Genomic DNA, 23,405 nt, shown 5'->3' on the forward strand with positions numbered 1-23,405 from the left:
CCTTGGGAGGGGGGGGGGGGGGGGTCTGGTCTCTCCATATCTTTCCCACCCACCCTGCATGTACATTGTCCTTGGGAGGGGGGGGGGGGGGGGGGGTCTGGTCTCTCCATATCTTTCCCACCCACCCTGCATGTACCTTGTCCTTGGGAAGGGGGGGGGGGGTCTGGTCTCTTCATATCTTTCCCACCCACCCTGCATGTACCTTGTCCTGGGTGGGGGGGGTCTGGTCTCTTCATATCTTTCCCACCCACCCTGCATGTACATTGTCCTTGGGAGGGGGGGGGGGGGGGGTCTGGTCTCTCCATATCTTTCCCACCCACCCTGCATGTACATTGTCCTTGGGAGGGGGGGGGGGGGGGTCTGGTCTCTCCATATCTTTCCCACCCACCCTGCATGTACCTTGTCCTTGGCCTTGTGCCGTCTGTGTTTGAGGGGGCTGTCTGGACTCAGTCGCTTCATATCATCCTCTGCACTGGTCTTAGCGTGGGTGAGGTGTGGCTGGGGGGAGTGATGAGGTCTGCTCTGAACACCGACCACACCCTGACCTCCACCCCCCTCTCCTCCACTTCCTCCTCCTCCTTCCCCCGGGGACTTCCTGGTAATACATCAACATGGAGGGGTTAGAGGTCAGAGGTCAGATGACAGTGTTAAAATGTGAATACATGCTGCTGCTTCAATACTGTCCTGGGAACACACACCAGGCAGTAAACCAGGCAGTAAACCAGGCAGTACACCAGGCAGTAAACCAGGCAGTAAACCAGGCAGTACACCAGGCAGTACACCAGGCAGTACACCAGGCAGTAAACCAGGCAGTACACCAGGCAGTACACCAGGCAGAACACCAGGCAGTACACCAGGCAGTACACCAGGCAGTAAACCAGGCAGTAAACCAGGCAGTAAACCAGGCAGTACACCAGGCAGTAAACCTGGCAGTAAACCAGGCAGTAAACCAGGCAGTAAACCAGGCAGTAAACCAGGCAGTACACCAGGCAGTAAACCAGGCAGTAAACCAGGCAGTACACCAGGCAGTAAACCAGGCAGTAAACCAGGCAGTACACCAGGCAGTAAACCAGGCAGAAACCAGGCAGTAAACCAGGCAGTACACCAGGCAGTACACCAGGCAGTAAACCAGGCAGAAACCAGGCAGAAACCAGGAAGTACACCAGGCAGAAACCAGGCAGTACACCAGGCAGTACACCAGGCAGTACACCAGGCAGTACACCAGGCAGTACACCAGGCAGTACACCAGGCAGTAAACCAGGCAGTACACCAGGCAGTACACCAGGCAGTAAACCAGGCAGTACACCAGGCAGTAAACCAGGCAGTACACCAGGCAGTACACCAGGCAGTAAACCAGGCAGTACACCAGGCAGTACACCAGGCAGTACACCAGGCAGTAAACCAGGCAGTACACCAGGCAGTAAACCAGGCAGTACACCAGGCAGTAAACCAGGCAGTACACCAGGCAGTACACCAGGCAGTAAACCAGGCAGTACACCAGGCAGTAAACCAGGCAGTAAACCAGGCAGTAAACCAGGCAGTAAACCAGGCAGTAAACCAGGCAGTACACCAGGCAGTACACCAGGCAGTAAACCAGGCAGTAAACCAGGCAGTAAACCAGGCAGTAAACCAGGCAGTACACCAGGCAGTACACCAGGCAGTACACCAGGCAGAAACCAGGCAGTAAACCAGGCAGTACACCAGGCAGTACACCAGGCAGTAAACCAGGCAGTACACCAGGCAGTACACCAGGCAGTACACCAGGCAGTAAACCAGGCAGAAACCAGGCAGTAAACCAGGCAGTACACCAGGCAGTACACCAGGCAGTACACCAGGCAGTACACCAGGCAGTACACCAGGCAGTAAACCAGGCAGTACACCAGGCAGTACACCAGGCAGTACACCAGGCAGTAAACCAGGCAGTAAACCAGGCAGAAACCAGGCAGTAAACCAGGCAGTACACCAGGCAGTACACCAGGCAGTAAACCAGGCAGTACACCAGGCAGTAAACCAGGCAGTACACCAGGCAGTAAACCAGGCAGAAACCAGGCAGTAAACCAGGCAGTACACCAGGCAGTAAACCAGGCAGTACACCAGGCAGTAAACCAGGCAGAAACCAGGCAGTAAACCAGGCAGTACACCAGGCAGTACACCAGGCAGTAAACCAGGCAGAAACCAGGCAGTAAACCAGGCAGTACACCAGGCAGTACACCAGGCAGTACACCAGGCAGTACACCAGGCAGTACACCAGGCAGTACACCAGGCAGTACACCAGGCAGTAAACCAGGCAGAAACCAGGCAGTAAACCAGGCAGTACACCAGGCAGTACACCAGGCAGTACACCAGGCAGTAAACCAGGCAGAAACCAGGCAGTAAACCAGGCAGAAAACCAGGCAGTACACCAGGCAGTACACCAGGCAGTACACCAGGCAGTACACCAGGCAGTACACCAGGCAGTAAACCTTGCAGTAAACCAGGCAGAAACCAGGCAGTACACCAGGCAGTACACCAGGCAGTACACCAGGCAGTACACCAGGCAGTGAGTCAGGCAGTGAGTCAGGCAGTAAACCAGGCAGTGAGTCAGGCAGTAAACCAGGCAGTGAGCCAGGCAGTGAGCCAGGCAGTGAGCCAGGCAGTGAGCCAGGCAGTAAACCAGGCAGTAAACCAGGCAGTAAACCAGGCAGTGAGCCTTAAAATAAATCTAATAGATTTTCATCTGGTACAGAGTTCCTCATCACATTTCAACTCAACTTGATGTTAATAGCATTGTAATATCCCCATTTGGCCACAAGGTGTGGATCAAGTATTCAGAGAGTTCACACAAGGTTATGGTGTCACACATTCAATAGAACACCTGTCCCTCCTGGTCTTACCTGCGGTTGTCTCCGAAGTCGACAGAGTTGATGGTGGATCCTGGCTTCCTCCAGCCGATGAGGTACTTGGAGGTGGCTCCCTGACGGGGGTAGAAGGTCTTGGGGCTGGGGGAGACCGACGTCTGGGAGCAGGGGGAGGTGGCAGAGGAAGAGGACTCTTCACGGGGGGAACTGTGGCCAGAATGGCCTCTGGAGCTGGGGGAAGAGAGAGAGTATGGGGAGAGAGATGGGGAGAGAGAGAGAGAGTATGGGGAGAGAGAGAGAGAGAGAGAAAGTATGGGGAGAGAGAGAGAGAGAGAGAGAGTATGGAGAGAGAGAGAGAGAGAGAGTATGGGGAGAGAGAGAGAGAGAGAGAAAGTATGGGGAGAGAGAGAGAGAGAGTACGGGGAGAGAGAGAGAGTATGGGGAGAGAGAGAGAGAGTATGGGGAGAGAGAGAGAGACAGAGAGAGAGAGAGAGACAGAGAGAGAGAGAGTGTGGGGGGAGAGAGAGAGAGTGTGGGGGGAGAGAGAGAGAGTGTGGGGGGAGAGAGAGAGAGTGTGGGGGGAGAGAGAGAGAGTGTGGGGGGAGAGAGAGAGTGTGGGGGGGAGAGAGAGAGTGTGGGGGGGAGAGAGAGAGTGTGGGGGGGAGAGAGAGAGTGTGGGGGGGAGAGAGAGAGTGTGGGGGGAGAGAGAGAGTGTGGGGGGGAGAGAGAGAGTGTGGGGGGGAGAGAGAGAGTGTGGGGGGAGAGAGAGAGTGTAGGGGGAGAGAGAGAGTGTGGGGGAGAGAGAGAGTGTGGGGGAGAGAGAGAGTGTGGGGAGAGAGAGAGAGTATGGGGAGAGAGAGAGAGTATGGGGAGAGAGAGAGAGTATGGGGAGAGAGAGAGAGTATGGGGAGAGAGAGAGAGTATGGGGAGAGAGAGAGTATGGGGAGAGAGAGAGTGTGGGGGGAGAGAGAGAGTGTGGGGGGAGAGAGAGAGTGTGGGGGGAGAGAGAGAGTGTGGGGAGAGAGAGAGAGTATGGGGAGAGAGAGAGAGTATGGGGAGAGAGAGAGAGTATGGGGAGAGAGAGAGAGTATGGGGAGAGAGAGAGTATGGGGAGAGAGAGAGTATGGGGAGAGATAGAGAGTATGGATTTAACTAGCGGACATCGAGGGCCAAAATAATGTAACATGCCAATGAAATAATCTAGACTTTGAGCTAATAACTACGGAGATAAACACACATCTTTGCAGTGGACGTGTAGAGATTACAGTGTGCTACATATCCTCCTCACAGTCCTAACGTCAATGTACACAGGTATCGTGCTATCAGCTAGCTAGGCTTTAATCAACGTGCATCTCTGTGGGTTTTGTTAACTGTGTGAGTTCTGTTGCGAGTATCAAGGCCATTATATTGTGCTTCTGGGTAAGACACTTGTATCCCTTTGTGACTGAGGATATATTCTACCTCATCTCCACTGTTTGAAAGATTAGCAATCAGTTTAGATAGATAGATGTTTATTATCTACCTCACTTGCTTTGGCAATGTTAACACACGGTTCCCCATGCCAATAAAGCCCCTTGAATTGAATTGAGAGAGAGCGAGAGAGCGAGAGAGAGAGAGAGAGAGCGGGAGGGACCTAGCAAATATCATGGTTAAAAGACGAGTTTTTTTAAAAAGGTTATGTGTTTGAGGGTGAGTGTGTGTCTGCTGTATGCGTGTGTGTATTCAAGTCTTACACACTACATACCTGGACCCTGCGTCACTCAGACTGAACAAGCTGCAATCTCTAACCAACAGGTGTGTAGGAGGAGTCCTAGCAGTCCCCTCTCCTCTCTCCCCCCTCTCCACTGGGGGTTGTGGGGACTCCACGGTTGTCGTGGACCTCTCTAGCACCCTCCTGTCCCCCTCAGTGGGGCTATGCCAAGGGGATGGAGCTCTATCCCTCCCCTCTCTACCCCCAGGAGCTAAGAGGGAACTAGAGCTCCCGTGGTGGGGGTGTGGGTGGCCCCCCCCTCCTCCGTAAGACGAGGTGTCTATCCCGCTGTCGGCAGAAGCCCCATGGAGGTAACCCCCTCCCAGGCCGTTGGGTTCAGAGTCAGTGGCCTCCCCTGGTGCTCCGGGGCCCCCCAGGTCGGACCACTTGTCGGTGTCGCTGTGGCCCCCGCTGGAGGCCGTGCTGGACAGGGTGTTACTGCTGGAGTAGGGACCCTCAGGCTGTGGGGGGGAGAGAGAGGAGAGAGAGAGAGGAGAGAGAGAGGAGAGAGAGGAGAGAGAGACAGAGAGAGAGAAAGGAGAGAGAGGGGAGAGAGAGAGGGGAGAGGGGAGAGAGAGAGAGTGGAGAGAGAAGAGAGAGAGAGAGAGTGGGGAGAGGGGAGAGGGGAGAGGGGAGAGGGGAGAGGGGAGAGAGAGAGGGAGAGAGAGAGAGAGAGAGAGGGGAGAGAGAGAGAGAGAGAGAGAGAGAGAGAGAGAGAGAGAGAGAGAGAGGGAGAGAGAGAGAGGGGGGAGAGAGAGAGGGGGGAGAGAGAGAGGGGGGAGAGAGAGAGGGGGGAGAGAGAGAGAAAGAGAGAGAGAGAAAGAGAGAGAGAGAAAGAGAGAGAAAGGGGGGAAAGAGAGAGGGAGAGGGGAAAGAGAGAGGGAGAGGGGAAAGAAAGAGGGAGAGGGGAAAGAGAGAGGGAGAGGGGAAAGAGAGAGGGGGGAGAGAGAGAGGGGGAGAGAGAGAGGGGGGAGAGAGAGAGGAAAAGATAAAGAGAGGGGAGAGAGAGAGGAGAGAGGGGAGAGAGAGAGGGGCGAGAGAGAGGGGAGAGAGAGAGAGAGGGGAGAGATAGGGGGGAGGGAGAGAAAGAGATGGGTTAGACAGGAGTCTGGACAAGAGAACGTCTTCAGATCAGTGATATCCTTCATCAGCAGCGATCTGAAAGACCTGGACAAGAGAACATGTCTTCAGGTGCTTTAGAGGAGATGATGAGAGGAGATGAGGAGGGGAGATGAGGAGGGGAGATGAGGAGGGGAGATGAGGAGAGAAAGTCACTGTTGACATGCAAGCCAAATGTTTCATCAGGTAAGAAGTACGTTTCGTCTCTCTCTCCCTGGTCGGGGTGAGGGCAGGGGAGTGTGGCGCAGAGTGAAGCCTGACCTGGGAGCTCTTCTTGGGGGAGTGGTGGATGACCTGCTCCTGCCTCTGGATGCGTGGTGCTCCGGAGTACCCAGGACCAGACTTAGACACAGGAGAATCTAAAAAAAATAACACACACACACACACACACAAGAGCTTGAGGTTAGCAACAGTGCAAGGAAACACGCACACACACACAATCACACTAGTGTGAACACACACTAAGGACCATGACTTTCGCACACGCATATACTGATAATCCAGTTTACATTATTCTACAATCGCACGTACAGTGTGTGTGACGATCATCCTATGATCTCATCACATAATCTAGACATGCCTTACATATAGTTGAAGTCAGAAGTTTACATACACTTACGTTGGAGTCATTAAAACTCGTTTTTCAACCTCTCCACAAATTTCTTGTAAACAAACTATAGTTTTGGCAAGTCAGTTAGGACATCTACTTTGTGCATGACACAAGTCATTTTTCCAACAATTGTTTACAGACAGATTATTTCACTTATAACTCACTGTATCACAATTCCAGTGGGTCAGAAGTTTACATACACTAAGTTGACTGTGCCTTTAAACAGCTTGGAAAATTCCAGAAAACGAGGTGTACCTGTGGATGTATTTCAAGGCCTACCTTCAAACTCAGTGCCTCTTTGCTTGACATCATGGGACAATCAAACTAAATCAGCCAAGACTTCAGAGAAAACAAAAGTAGACCTCCACATGTCTGATTCATCCTTGGGAGCAATTTCCAAATGCCTGAAGGTACCACATTCATCTGTACAAACAATAGTACGCAAGTATAAACACCATGAGACCACGCAGCCGTCATACCGCTCATGTCAGGAAGGAGACGCGCTCTGTCTCCTAGAGATGAACGTACTTTGGTGTAAAAAGTGCAAATCAATCCCAGAACAACAGCAAAGGACCTTGTGAAGATGCTGGAGGAAACGGGTACAAAAGTATCTATGTCCACAGTAAAACGAGTCCTATATCAACATAACCTGAAAGGCCGCTCAGCAAGGAAGAAGCCACTGCTCCAAAACCACCATAAAAAAAGCCAGACTACGGTTTGCAACTGCACATGGGGACAAAGATCGTACATTATCGAGAAATGTCCTCTGGTCTGATGAAACAAAAATAGAACTGTTTGACCTTAATGACCATCGTTATGTTTGGAGGAAAAAGGGGGATGCTTGCAAACCGAAGAACACCATCCCAACCATGAAGCACGGGGGTGGCAGCATCATGTTGTGTGGGTGCTTTACTGCAGGAGGGACTGGTGCACTTCAAACTTAAGGACAGCAAAGTCAAGGTATTGGAGTGGCCATCACAAAGCCCTGACCTCAATCCTATAGAACATTTTTGGGCAGGACTAAAAAATTGTGTGTGAGCAAGGAGGCCTACAAACCTGACTCAGTTACACCAGCTCTGTCAGGAGGAATGGGCCAAAATTTACCCAACTTATTGTGGGAAGTTTGTGGAAGGCTACCTGAAACATTTGACCCAAGTTAAACAATTTAAAGCAATGCTACCAAATACTAATTGAGTGTATGTAAACGTCTGACCCACTGGAAATGTGATGAAAGAAATAAAAGCTGAAATAAATCATTCTCTCTACTATTATTCTGACATTTCACATTCTTAAAATAAAGTGGTGATCTAACTGACCTAAAACAGGCAATTGTTACTAGGATTAAATGTCAGGAATTGTGAAAAACTGGAAATGTTTTTGGCTAAGGTGCATGTAAACTTCTGACTACAACTGTATGTGTGTGTGTGTGTGTATCTATATGTCTATATACATATCTATATACATATCTATATATCTATATCTATCTATCTATCTATCGATCTATCTATATATACATATCTATATATCTATATACATCTATCTATATACATATCTATATACATATCCATATTTATATATATACACATATATATATATATATATATATATATATATATATATATATATATATATATATATATATATATATATATATACACACACACACACATATCTATATATACACATATCTATATATATATCCATAAGTATCTATATATATATATATATCCATAAGTATCTATATATATATATATATATATATATCCATAAGTATCTATATATATATATATATATATATATATATATATATATATATATATATATATATATATATATATATACATAAGTATATATATATTCTTATATATATGTGTATGTGTGTGTAAATAAATGAGGCTATAGAGTAATTGGCCAGGTGTTACGCAACAACAACCACACAGAAATAGACAGGCCATTAGTGAGCACTGCACCCAGGGGGAAACATGGCTGTAAGTGAGAGAGCGAGAGAGAGAGTAGAGAACAAGGGGATACATTAGAAGAGATCATGCAGATAGAGCAGTAGAAAACAGAGAGAGGGACTGTAGAGAGCAGTAGAAAACAGAGAGAGGGACTGTAGAGAGCAGTAGAAAACAGAGAGAGGGACTGTAGAGAGCAGTAGAAAACAGAGAGAGGGACTGTAGAGAGCAGTAGAAAACAGAGAGAGGGACTGAAGAGAGCAGTAGAAAACAGAGAGAGGGACTGTAGAGAGCAGTAGAAAACAGAGAGAGGGACTGAAGAGAGCAGTAGAAAACAGAGAGAGGGACTGAAGAGAGCAGTAGAAAACAGAGAGAGGGACTGAAGAGAGCAGTAGAAAACAGAGAGAGGGACTGAAGAGAGCAGTAGAAAACAGAGAGAGGGACTGTAGAGAGCAGTAGAAAACAGAGAGAGGGACTGTAGAGAGCAGTAGAAAACAGAGAGAGGGACTGAAGAGATGAAGAGAGCAGTAGAAAACAGAGAGAGGGACTGAAGAGATGAAGAGAGCAGTAGAAAACAGAGAGAGGGACTGTAGAGAGCAGTAGAAAACAGAGAGAGGGACTGAAGAGATGAAGAGAGCAGTAGAAAACAGAGAGAGGGACTGAAGAGAGCAGTAGAAAACAGAGAGATGGACTGAAGAGATGAAGAGAGCAGTAGAAAACAGAGAGAGGGACTGAAGAGAGCAGTAGAAAACAGAGATATGGACTGAAGAGATGAAGAGAGCAGTAGAAGACAGAGAGAGGGACTGTAGAGATGAAGAGATGAAGAGAGCAGTAGAAAACAGAGAGAAGGGGGCTGAAGAGAGCAGTAGAAAACAGAGAGAGGGACTGAAGAGATGAAGAGATGAAGAGAGCAGTAGAAAACAGAGAGAGGGACTGTAGAGATGAAGAGAGCAGTAGAAAACAGAGAGAGGGACTGAAGAGATGAAGAGAGCAGTAGAAAACAGAGAGAGGGACTGAAGAGAGCAGTAGAAAACAGAGAGAGGGACTGAAGAGATGAAGAGAGCAGTAGAAAACAGAGAGAAGGGGGCTGAAGAGAGCAGTAGAAAACAGAGAGAGGGACTGTAGAGATGAAGAGAGCAGTAGAAAACAGAGAGAGGGACTGTAGAGATGAAGAGAGCAGTAGAAAACAGAGAGAGGGACTGTAGAGAGCAGTAGAAAACAGAGAGAGGGACTGTAGAGAGCAGTAGAAAACAGAGAGAGGGACTGTAGAGAGCAGTAGAAAACAGAGAGAGGGACTGTAGAGAGCAGTAGAAAACAGAGAGAGGGACTGTAGAGAGCAGTAGAAAACAGAGAGAGGGACTGTAGAGATGAAGAGAGCAGTATCTGTGTCATAACAGCAGTGCAGTCCATGGTATACAGAGAACGACTACCAACATATTTCACCCCTCAGCAGTTGTCTGCTCCGCAGTCTCAATATTCTCTAATGAGGTAGTGTGTGTGTATCTCTCTCTGTGTGTGTGGTCCTGGTTTCAGTCCCTGCATGCGTTACGTGAATCCTGCCATTCACCACTGACAGGTGAGTCATTTCCCAGAAGCCACCTCTTTCATCTCCGCTGGCGGTTTGGAAAATGTGAACGACCACCTCGATTCAGTCTTATGAAGCAAAATTTGAAAATTGTGTTTTACATTGGATAAAAGTAGAGACTCAGAGCTACAAAATTGTATATATATCATACACTACAGTTGAGGAACAATGGGAAAGTAATTCTGCTTTGAAAGTTGATATACTTGAAACCTCACTTTAGTAGAGAAAATGGCCCTTGAATGTTTTGGTACACCTACTGGAGAGGTCTTCTTTGTCTACACCCATTCATAATCGCTCTTAAGCCTGAGCCCAACCCAGGGCTGTGGCGGTCACCAAATGTCGTCAGCCGGTGATTGTTAAGCAAATATCTGTCGGTCTCACGGAAATCGACCGTTAATTAATTAAACACATTTAGTAGCTTCCGGCTTACACACATTGTCTACAAGCCACTGAGGCAGACCATTGGAGCATCTACATTTTAAAAAAGTCTAATAAATCCATGTAATATAGCCTAGATCGTCACAACAAATCCATTATTTATTTTAGACAGATCTAAAGAAACATGATATGAAGAAAATGTAGTCTATTTCAGAAGAACAGAATAGCATACTGAGTTGTCCTTATGCTAGATCCTGTTCTGGCTATGTCAAATGGCTGTGGGCTACACTAGTTCATTTAGCAGAGGAGATTTGCTTAGTATTCCGTGGCATTATTTTATAGTATGAAAAATACAATTGAACAAAACTGAATAAAATAGAAAGTATTTTTTTCTCCAAACGATTAAGGGAGTGTGTTGCACACGCAGCTATTCTGTGTTGAGTGGTTAACAAATAAAATAGGTACTCCTATATGCTTCATTTAGAGTTGTTCATTTAACTTTAGGTTGTTCTACAAACGCTGGGCTATATGTTTACATTTGTACGGCTGTATGATGCGACTAATGATGATTTGGAAACAGTTGCTTGAAAGGCAGGAGCTCTGCTTTGTTTGTTTTGTTGCACAGGCTGTACACACTTCATCAGTCTCTCGTTCACAATTTGACAAGCACTTGATAATGGCTAGAATTCTTCGGCGTCGTTGTGCCCTTCTCCCCGAGTGATGCACGCTCCATCACGTGATTGGGACTTTCTCACATGCTTACAAGTGAAGACAGATTGGTGACGCAACTGCATGCGTCCTTATACAATTCCCGAGGTGCATATTGAAGATATTGGAAGGACTGTCCACATTTTCAGCAAACAAGATGAATAGGCCAAACGAACAGCAAAAGCACTAGCCAATGTCAATCTACTATCTCCCATAGTACAAAAGTCAACCTATTCTATTCTGTGCGAGAAATAAATATCCTAAACATAGTCTGGGACAGTTGTGGGATGCGATAGATCCCAAATTAATACAACCGCTAGCATCAAAAAAACGTTTTTTTATAAAAAGTTGCTGACGCAACAGATCAGAACTTTTAGCCTAGGCTATTTCTTCACATTATAAGCTCAGCAACGCGCACATGGTAGGAGGCTATCAGCGCGAATGTTCCATTAGCGGAAAACTCCATTATCAAAGTGACCACAAATACAATTATGCATGTAATGCCTTTATTATAAAGGTGCATTTTTATGGTGAAAATGATCTTCCCCAAAACTTGAAACTCACGCGCTGCTTATGTATGCCAGTTAGGATCTACACCCCTTGTAAAGGGGATTAATGGGTTTAGGGTTGGGTTATACTGGACTGGGTTATACCGGACTGGGTTTAGGGTTGGGTTATACTGGACTGGGTTATACTGGACTGGGTTATACTGGACTGGGTTTAGGGTTGGGTTATACTGGACTGGGTTATATTGGACTGGGTTTAGGGTTGGGTTATACTGGACTGGGTTATATTGGACTGGGTTTAGGGTTGGGTTATACTGGACTGGGTTATACTGGACTGGGTTTAGGGTTGGGTTATACTGGACTGGGTTATACTGGACTGGGTTATACTGGACTGGGTTTAGGGTTGGGTTATACTGGACTGGGTTATATTGGACTGGGTTTAGGGTTGGGTTATACTGGACTGGGTTTAGGGTTGGGTTATACCGGACTGGGTTATACCGGACTAGGGTTATACCGGACTAGGGTTATACCGGACTAGGGTTATACTGGACTAGGGTTATACTGGACTGGGTTATACCGGACTGGGTTATACCGGACTGGGTTTAGGGTTGCATGTACTTTCTCTAGTTTAGAGTGTGAGAGTGAACGGGGTCGATTCAACCAGCGCAGAGTTGAATGGAGGAGAGGACAGGAGAAGGAAAAACAGAGGGATGAAGTGAAGGAAAAAGAGAAAGAAACAGGAGGGGGCTGTGAGTCATGGTAGATTTCCTTGAAAAGGGCTGGAAGAAGAGAGGGAGAGAGAGAGGCGGGGGGGGGGGGGGGGGGGGGGAGAGAAAGAAGAGAAAGAAAGAGAGAGAGAAAAGAGAGTGTGAGAAAGACACACAGAGTTGGTTACACAACTGTACCGACAGGAAAGAGAGGAATTTATGTTTTTAATTTTCCTACAGAGAGCCTTGAACAGCGAGGAAAGGAGAGAGAGGAGAAAAGAAGGTGGATAAAGGGGCTGTGGTTGTCATGACATTTTGTCAGCCGGTGATTATCATGCAAAAGTCTGCTGGTCTCACGGTAATTGACCGTTAATGAACATAAACACGGTTAGCATATCCGCTCATACAAGCTGCATACCTGATCGCTGATGCAAACCTTTGGAACGTGCACATGTAAAACAGTATAATATAATATAATAAATCAATGTAATAATACACAAACCCACAATAAATGCAGTATTTATTTTAGGCAGGTGTAAAGAAACATTATGCAATGAAGAAAATGTATTTCAGGCAGAACAGAACAGGAGTCGGTCCACTGTGTGTTATCAGGCTATTGCACCACACCATAGCCTGTAGGCTAGTTCATTTAGCAGGCATGACATGCGTATAAGTCTCGTGACGTTATTTTTATAGGATTTTAATAGTAAAAATAATATAACATTAGATTAATAAAATAGTACGGATATTTTTTCCCCCGTTCAAGAACGAGGGTGCTTATACGAAGTGTCCATGTTGAGCGTAAAAGTGACCATTTGAAACCGGTCCTAATAGGTTAGATTTAGAGTTATTCGGCAACTTTAGTTGTGAATGATTACAAACCTTACAACGTGTTAGAAATCAGAACAGATATGAACTGTATGATGCGACTATAGAATATTGATTAGAGAAAGTAGCAAAACATTTTTTATTTTTTTTTAAACTTGCACTCCCGTTCCTTGTTCTCAAGCTTCACACATTGTTTCTTCTCTCATCAAGTAGATCATGTTTTCACCCATCAGACTATTCTTCATTTAATCTTGTCTGTACTAATATGTCAAATTTGGAATGGCCCATTATCAAATGGGCATGGGGGGGGGGGGATGGGGGAAGACACATCAAATCAAATCAAATGTATTTATATAGCCCTTCGTACATCAGCTGATATCTCAAAGTGCTGTACAGAAAACCCAGCCTAAAACCCCAAACAGCAAGCAATGCAGGTGTAGAAGCACGGTGGCTAGGAAAAACTCCCTAGAAAGGCCAGAACATAGGAAAGAAACCTAGAGAGGAACCAGGCTATGTGGGGTGGCCAGTCCTTCACATGTCCTTCATATGGACCCGAATAGCGAATGGAGGCCGATTTCCCTCCGGTTCCATTTTCAAATGATGCAGGGTAGGCTACTTCGCTTTTATAGCGGAGATGTGCTTAATATGAGCAGCTGAGAAATAAATATAACACTTGTTTCACATCAACCACTATTTGAGGAGCATGGTCTCCCTACGCGACAGGTGATATCCCCCCCCCCCCCCCCAGACTCTGTACGGCATGGGCTCTCCAACTCTCTTCCTGCAGCTACCCAGTGCTTCATTTAGGAAACCAAGTGAAATCTGTTTCGGGAACATTGATAGTAACAATGTTTTTTCTCCGACAACAACAACAACAACACATATTTCATTAAACTGTTGACAGCCCCTCTGCACGGTCGAGAAGGGAATGGAGGAGAGAGGAGGAGGAGGAGGAAATGGAAACGCATAGTGGTGAGATATATTCTGTAGCTAAAGGTAATTTTCCAGACTACTAAACGTTGAAAATATAAACAAACAATGCTCTACTACTCGGCGATTCAAAATGAAAACTCACTATAATTGTAGGCTAACTGTAAGCCGCCTTCTGCACAATCAATGAACCAACTGCATCTCCTAGCACTCTAGGTTCTCTAGGTTCTCCCCCAGACCCATGAACGTTCGGAGCGTAAGCACAAGGTAACCAGTCCATCCAGTATGGATGATAATACAGTCTAGGTTCTAGGTTCTCTAGGTTCTCCCCAGACTCATGGGATAGAACGTTCGGAGCGTAAGCACAAGGTAACCAGTCCATCCCGTATGGATGATAATACAGTCTAGGTTCTAGGTTCTCTAGGTTCTAGGTTCTTTTGGTTCTCCCCCAGACCTATGGGATAGAATGTTCGGAGCGTAAGCACAAGGTAACCAGTCCATCCCGTATGGATGATAATACAGTCTAGGCTCTAGGTTCTCTAGGTTCTAGGTTCTCCCCCAGACCTATGGGATAGAATGTTCGGAGCGTAAGCACAAGGTAACCAGTCCATCCCGTATGGATGATAATACAGTCTAGGTTCTAGGTTCTCTAGGTTCTAGGTTCTCCCCAGACCTATGGGATATAATGTTCGGAGCGTAAGCACAAGGTAACCAGTCCATCCAGTATGGATGATAATACAGTCTAGGTTCTAGGTTCTCTAGGTTCTCCCTCAGACCCATGGGATAGAATGTTCGGAGCGTAAGCACAAGGTAACCAGTCCATCCAGTATGGATCGTAAATACGTTTTGTTTGATGTGTTTTTCTGCCATGCGTAATATGTGGTAGACCGTGTATTGTAAAATGGCGCAATACTTATTTTAATTCAGGTTTTTCTTGGGGGGGGGGGGGGGGGGGGAGTTCATTTATATGGATGTTTAAAATAGTCATCACCTTAGAAAGTGTTGTTAGGCTTTGAAGAAAACATCCCCAAACGGCCATGTTTTCCACACGGTTTCAAACTGTTGTTGAACCTCTTTCTTCAATTTCATCATCACAGTGAGGTGAGTTTTAAAACAGTAGAGACAATAGAGCCCTGACTACCAGGCCATTAGGACCTGATGGAGGGACAATAGAGCCCTGACTACCAGGCCATTAGGACCTGATGGAGGGACAATAGAGCCCTGAGTACCATGCCATTAGGACCTGATGGAGGGACAATAGAGCTCTGAGTACCAGGCCATTAGGACCTGATGGAGGGACAATAGAGCCCTGAGTACCAGGCCATTAGGACCTGATGGAGGGACAATAGAGCCCTGAGTACCAGGCCATAAGGACCTGATGGAGGGACAATAGAGCCCTGACTACCAGGCCATTAGGGCCTGATGGAGGGACAATAGATCCTGAGTACCAGGCCATTAGGGCCTGATGGAGGGACAATAGATCCCTGAGTACCAGACCATTAGGGCCTGATGGAGGGACAATAGAGCCCTGAGTACCATGCCATTAGGACCTGATGGAGGGACAATAGAGCCCTGACTACCAGGCCATTAGGGCCTGATGGAGGGACAATAGAGCCCTGAGTACCAGGACATTAGGACCTGATGGAGGGACAATAGATCCCTGAGTACCAGACCATTAGGGCCTGATGGAGGGACAATAGAGCCCTGAGTACCAGACCATTAGGGCCTGATGGAGGGACAATAGATCCCTGAGTACCAGACCATTAGGGCCTGATGGAGGGACAATAGAGCCCTGAGTACCAGGACACTAGGACCTGATGGAGGGACAATAGAGCCCTGAGTACCAGGCCATTAGGACCTGATGGAGGGACAATAGAGCCCTGAGTACCAGGCCATAAGGACCTGATGGAGGGACAATAGAGCCCTGACTACCAGGCCATTAGGGCCTGATGGAGGGACAATAGATCCTGAGTACCAGGCCATTAGGGCCTGATGGAGGGACAATAGATCCCTGAGTACCAGACCATTAGGGCCTGATGGAGGGACAATAGAGCCCTGAGTACCATGCCATTAGGACCTGATGGAGGGACAATAGAGCCCTGACTACCAGGCCATTAGGGCCTGATGGAGGGACAATAGATCCTGAGTACCAGGCCATTAGGGCCTGATGGAGGGACAATAGATCCCTGAGTACCAGACCATTAGGGCCTGATGGAGGGACAATAGAGCCCTGAGTACCAGGCCATTAGGGCCTGATGGAGGGACAATAGATCCCTGAGTACCAGGCCATTAGGGCCTGATGGAGGGACAATAGATCCCTGAGTACCAGACCATTAGGGCCTGATGGAGGGACAATAGATCCCTGAGTACCAGACCATTAGGGCCTGATGGAGGGACAATAGATCCCTGAGTACCAGACCATTAGGGCCTGATGGAGGGACAATAGAGCCCTGAGTACCAGACCATTAGGACCTGATGGTTGTTAGTGAGTTGGGTACTACCAACGCCTGTGCATGAGAGGAGATTACCGTTACTCAGAGGTCAAATATAATATTTACTGCAGTCATGACTCATTGCTGCCGGTGTGGTGGTAACACTGTCACAACAACAGCCCTGGTGTGGTGGTAACACTGTCACAACAACAGCCCCGGTGTGGTGGTAACACTGTCACAACAACAGCCCCGGTGTGGTGGTAACACTGTCACAACAACAGCCCCGGTGTGGTGGTAACACTGTCACAACAACAGCCCCGGTGTGGTGGTAACACTGTCACAACAACAGCCCCGGTGTGGTGGTAACACTGTCACAACAACAGCCCCGGTGTGGTGGTAACACTGTCACAACAACAGCCCCGGTGTGGTGGTAACACTGTCACAACAACAGCCCCGGTGTGGTGGTAACACTGTCACAACAACAGCCCCGGTGTGGTGGTAACACTGTCACAACAACAGCCCCGGTGTGGTGGTAACACTGTCACAACAACAGCCCCGGTGTGGTGGTAACACTGTCACAACAACAGCCCCGGTGTGGTGGTAACACTGTCACAACAACAGCCCCGGTGTGGTGGTAACACTGTCACAACAACAGCCCCGGTGTGGTGGTAACACTGTCACAACAACAGCCCCGGTGTGGTGGTAACACTGTCACAACAACAGCCCCGGTGTGGTGGTAACACTGTCACAACAACAGCCCCGGTGTGGTGGTAACACTGTCACAACAACAGCCCCGGTGTGGTGTTAACACTGTCACAACAACAGCCCCGGTGTGGTGTTAACACTGTCACAACAACAGCCCCGGTGTGGTGGTAACACTGTCACAACAACAGCCCCGGTGTGGTGGTAACACTGTCACAACAACAGCCCCGGTGTGGTGGTAACACTGTCACAACAACAGCCCCGGTGTGGTGTTAACACTGTCACAACAACAGCCCCGGTGTGGTGGTAACACTGTCACAACAACAGCCCCGGTGTGGTGGTAACACTGTCACAACAACAGCCCCGGTGTGGTGGTAACACTGTCACAACAACAGCCCCGGTGTGGTGGTAACACTGTCACAACAACAGCCCCGGTGTGGTGGTAACACTGTCACAACAACAGCCCCGGTGTGGTGGTAACACTGTCACAACAACAGCCCCGGTGTGGTGGTAACACTGTCACAACAACAGCCCCGGTGTGGTGGTAACACTGTCACAACAACAGCCCCGGTGTGGTGGTAACACTGTCACAACAACAGCCCCGGTGTGGTGGTAACACTGTCACAACAACAGCCCCGGTGTGGTGGTAACACTGTCACAACAACAGCCCCGGTGTGGTGGTAACACTGTCACAACAACAGCCCCGGTGTGGTGGTAACACTGTCACAACAACAGCCCCGGTGTGGTGGTAACACTGTCACAACAACAGCCCCGGTGTGGTGGTAACACTGTCACAACAACAGCCCCGGTGTGGTGGTAACACTGTCACAACAACAGCCCCGGTGTGGTGGTAACACTGTCACAACAACAGCCCCGGTGTGGTGGTAACACTGTCACAACAACAGCCCCGGTGTGGTGGTAACACTGTCACAACAACAGCCCCGGTGTGGTGGTAACACTGTCACAACAACAGCCCCGGTGTGGTGGTAACACTGTCACAACAACAGCCCCGGTGTGGTGGTAACACTGTCACAACAACAGCCCCGGTGTGGTGGTAACACTGTCACAACAACAGCCCCGGTGTGGTGGTAACACTGTCACAACAACAGCCCCGGTGTGGTGGTAACACTGTCACAACAACAGCCCCGGTGTGGTGGTAACACTGTCACAACAACAGCCCCGGTGTGGTGGTAACACTGTCACAACAACAGCCCCGGTGTGGTGGTAACACTGTCACAACAACAGCCCCGGTGTGGTGGTAACACTGTCACAACAACAGCCCCGGTGTGGTGGTAACACTGTCACAACAACAGCCCCGGTGTGGTGGTAACACTGTCACAACAACAGCCCCGGTGTGGTGGTAACACTGTCACAACAACAGCCCCGGTGTGGTGGTAACACTGTCACAACAACAGCCCCGGTGTGGTGGTAACACTGTCACAACAACAGCCCCGGTGTGGTGGTAACACTGTCACAACAACAGCCCCGGTGTGGTGGTAACACTGTCACAACAACAGCCCCGGTGTGGTGGTAACACTGTCACAACAACAGCCCCGGTGTGGTGGTAACACTGTCACAACAACAGCCCCGGTGTGGTGGTAACACTGTCACAACAACAGCCCCGGTGTGGTGGTAACACTGTCACAACAACAGCCCCGGTGTGGTGGTAACACTGTCACAACAACAGCCCTGGTGTGGTGGTAACACTGTCACAACAACAGCCCTGGTGTGGTGGTAACACTGTCACAACAACAGCCCTGGTGTGGTGGTAACACTGTCACAACAACAGCCCTGGTGTGGTGGTAACACTGTCACAACAACAGCCCTGGTGTGGTGGTAACACTGTCACAACAACAGCCCTGGTGTGGTGGTAACACTGTCACAACAACAGCCCTGGTGTGGTGGTAACACTGTCACAACAACAGCCCTGGTGTGGTGGTAACACTGTCACAACAACAGCCCTGGTGTGGTGGTAACACTGTCACAACAACAGCCCTGGTGTGGTGGTAACACTGTCACAACAACAGCCCTGGTGTGGTGGTAACACTGTCACAACAACAGCCCTGGTGTGGTGGTAACACTGTCACAACAACAGCCCTGGTGTGGTGGTAACACTGTCACAACAACAGCCCTGGTGTGGTGGTAACACTGTCACAACAACAGCCCCGGTGTGGTGGTAACACTGTCACAACAACAGCCCCGGTGTGGTGGTAACACTGTCACAACAACAGCCCCGGTGTGGTGGTAACACTGTCACAACAACAGCCCCGGTGTGGTGGTAACACTGTCACAACAACAGCCCCGGTGTGGTGGTAACACTGTCACAACAACAGCCCCGGTGTGGTGGTAACACTGTCACAACAACAGCCCCGGTGTGGTGGTAACACTGTCACAACAACAGCCCCGGTGTGGTGGTAACACTGTCACAACAACAGCCCCGGTGTGGTGGTAACACTGTCACAACAACAGCCCCGGTGTGGTGGTAACACTGTCACAACAACAGCCCCGGTGTGGTGGTAACACTGTCACAACAACAGCCCTGGTGTGGTGGTAACACTGTCACAACAACAGCCCTGGTGTGGTGGTAACACTGTCACAACAACAGCCCTGGTGTGGTGGTAACACTGTCACAACAACAGCCCTGGTGTGGTGGTAACACTGTCACAACAACAGCCCTGGTGTGGTGGTAACACTGTCACAACAACAGCCCTGGTGTGGTGGTAACACTGTCACAACAACAGCCCTGGTGTGGTGGTAACACTGTCACAACAACAGCCCTGGTGTGGTGGTAACACTGTCACAACAACAGCCCTGGTGTGGTGGTAACACTGTCACAACAACAGCCCTGGTGTGGTGGTAACACTGTCACAACAACAGCCCTGGTGTGGTGGTAACACTGTCACAACAACAGCCCTGGTGTGGTGGTAACACTGTCACAACAACAGCCCTGGTGTGGTGGTAACACTGTCACAACAACAGCCCTGGTGTGGTGGTAACACTGTCACAACAACAGCCCTGGTGTGGTGGTAACACTGTCACAACAACAGCCCTGGTGTGGTGGTAACACTGTCACAACAACAGCCCTGGTGTGGTGGTAACACTGTCACAACAACAGCCCTGGTGTGGTGGTAACACTGTCACAACAACAGCCCTGGCCGTATATAACAACAGCCCTAGCAGGATATAACAACAGCCCTGGCCGTATATAACAACAGCCCTGGCCGTATATAACAACAGCCCTAGCAGGATATAACAACAGCCCTGGCTGGATATAACAACAGCCCTGGCTGGATATAACAACAGCCCTGGCTGGATATAACAACAGCCCTGGCTGGATATAACAACAGCCCTGGCTGGATATAACAACAGCCCTGGCTGGATATAACAACAGCCCTGGCTGGATATAACAACAGCCCTGGCTGGATATAACAACAGCCCTGGCTGGATATAACAACAGCCCTGGCTGGATATAACAACAGCCCTGGCTGGATATAACAACAGCCCTGGCCGGATATAACAACAGCCCTGGCCGGATATAACAACAGCCCTAGCCGGATATAACAGCCCTGGCTGGATATAACAACAGCCCTGGCTGGATATAACAGCCCTGGCTGGATAAAACAACAGCCCTGGCCGGATATAACAACAGCCCTGGCCGGATATAACAACAGCCCTGGCCGGATATAACAACAGCCCTGGCCGGATATAACAACAGCCCTGGCTGGATATAACAACAGCCCTGGCTGGATATAACAACAGCCCTAGCTGGATATAACAGCCCTAGCCGGATATAACAGCAGCCCTAGCTGGATATAACAGCCCTAGCCGGATATAACAACAGCCCTGGCTGGATATAACAACAGCCCTGGCTGGAAATAACAACAGCCCTGGCTGGATACAACAACAGCCCTGGCTGGATATAACAACAGCCCTGGCCGGATATAACAACAGCCCTGGCTGGATATAACAACAGCCCTGGCTGGATATAACAGCCCTAGCAGGATATAACAACAGCCCTGGCTGGATATAACAACAGCCCTGGCTGGATATAATAACAGCCCTGGCTGGATATAACAACAGCCCTGGCCGGATATAACAACAGCCCTGGCTGGATATAACAACAGCCCTGGCTGGATACAACAACAGCCCTGGCTGGATATAACAACAGCCCTGGCTGGATATAACAGCCCTGGCTGGATACAACAACAGCCCTGGCTGGATACAACAACAGCCCTGGCTGGATATAACAACAGCCCTGGCCGGATATAACAACAGCCCTAGCCGGATATAACAACAGCCCTAGCCGGATATAACAACAGCCCTGGCTGGATATAACAACAGCCCTGGCCGGATATAACAACAGCCCTGGCTGGATATAACAACAGCCCTGGCTGGATATAACAACAGCCCTGGCCGGATATAACAACAGCCCTGGCTGGATATAACAGCCCTAGCAGGATATAACAACAGCCCTGGCTGGATATAACAACAGCCCTGGCTGGATATAACAACAGCCCTGGCTGGATATAATAACAGCCCTGGCTGGATATAACAACAGCCCTGGCCGGATATAACAACAGCCCTGGCCGGATATAACAGCCCTGGCTGGATACAACAACAGCCCTGGCTGGATATAACAACAGCCCTGGCTGGATATAACAACAGCCCTGGCTGGATATAACAACAGCCCTAGCTGGATATAACAGCCCTAGCCGGATATAACAGCAGCCCTAGCTGGATATAACAGCCCTAGCCGGATATAACAGCCCTAGCCGGATATAACAACAGCCCTAGCCGGATATAACAACAGCCCTAGCTGGATAAAACAACAGCCCTAGCTGGATATAACAACAGCCCTAGCTATATATAACAACAGCCCTGGCTGGATATAACAACAGCCCTAGCTGGATATAACAACAGCCCTAGCCGGATATAACAGCAGCCCTAGCCGGATATAACAACAGCCCTAGCTGGATATAACAACAGCCCTAGCTGGATATAACAACAGCCCTAGCTGGATATAACAACAGCCCTAGCTATATATAACAACAGCCCTAGCTGGATATAACAACAGCCCTAGCTGGATATAACAACAGCCCTAGCTGGATATAACAACAGCCCTAGCTGGATATAACAACAGCCCTAGCTGGATATAACAACAGCCCTAGCTGGATATAACAACAGCCCTAGCTGGATATAACAACAGCCCTAGCTATATATAACAACAGCCCTAGCTGGATATAACAACAGCCCTAGCTGGATATAACAACAGCCCTAGCTGGATATAACAACAGCCCTAGCTATATATAACAACAGCCCTAGCTATATATAACAACAACCCTAGCTGTATATAACAACAGCCCTAGCTGGATATAACAACAGCCCTAGCTGGATATAACAACAGCCCTAGCTATATATAACAACAGCCCTAGCTGGATATAACAACAGCCCTAGCTGGATATAACAACAGCCCTAGCTGGATATAACAACAGCCCTAGCTGGATATAACAACAGCCCTAGCTGGATATAACAGCAGCCCTAGCCGGATATAACAGCAGCCCTAGCCGGATATAACAACAGCCCTAGCTGGATATAACAACAGCCCTAGCTGGATATAACAACAGCCCTAGCTGGATATAACAACAGCCCTAGCTGGATATAACAACAGCCCTAGCTATATATAACAACAGCCCTAGCTGGATATAACAACAGCCCTAGCTGGATATAACAACAGCCCTAGCTGGATATAACAACAGCCCTAGCTGGATATAACAACAGCCCTAGCTGGATATAACAACAGCCCTAGCTGGATATAACAACAGCCCTAGCCGGATATAACAACAGCCCTGGCCGGATATAACAACAGCCCTGGCTGGATATAACAACAGCCCTAGCTATATATAACAACAGCCCTAGCTGGATATAACAACAGCCCTAGCTGGATATAACAACAGCCCTAGCTATATATAACAACAGCCCTAGCTGTATATAACAACAACCCTAGCTGTATATAACAACAGCCCTAGCTGGATATAACAACAGCCCTAGCTATATATAACAACAGCCCTAGCCGGATATAACAACAGCCTTAGCCGGATATAACAACAGCCTTAGCCGGATATAACAACAGCCTTAGCCGGATATAACAACAGCCTTAGCCGGATATAACAACAGCCTTAGCCGAATAAAACAACAGCCCTAGCCGGATATAACAACAGCCCTAGCCGGATATAACAACAGCCCTAGCCGGATATAACAACAGCCCTAGCCGGATATAACAACAGCCCTAGCCGTATATAACAACAGCCCTAGCCGTATATAACAACAGCCCTAGCCGTATATAACAACAGCCCTAGCC

General features: G+C 48.6%; 1 protein-coding gene across 1 annotated transcript in view; it reads right to left on the reverse strand.

Moving 5' to 3' along the window:
- Positions 1–399: 399 nt before the first annotated feature.
- Positions 400–23,405, reverse strand: part of LOC139396837 (signal-induced proliferation-associated 1-like protein 1) — a gene marked incomplete at both ends in the record, with an annotated part of 76,576 nt that continues 53,570 nt past the window's right edge. Inside the window, 4 exons of the mRNA XM_071143754.1 lie at positions 400–595; positions 2,874–3,068; positions 4,582–5,048; positions 5,968–6,065. Of these exons, the coding sequence (XP_070999855.1) occupies positions 400–595; positions 2,874–3,068; positions 4,582–5,048; positions 5,968–6,065 (956 nt within the window). The remainder of the gene's footprint in view (positions 596–2,873; positions 3,069–4,581; positions 5,049–5,967; positions 6,066–23,405) is intronic.

Source organism: Oncorhynchus clarkii, unplaced genomic scaffold, assembly GCF_045791955.1.
Source record: "Oncorhynchus clarkii lewisi isolate Uvic-CL-2024 unplaced genomic scaffold, UVic_Ocla_1.0 unplaced_contig_6551_pilon_pilon, whole genome shotgun sequence".
NCBI lineage: Eukaryota > Metazoa > Chordata > Actinopteri > Salmoniformes > Salmonidae > Oncorhynchus > Oncorhynchus clarkii.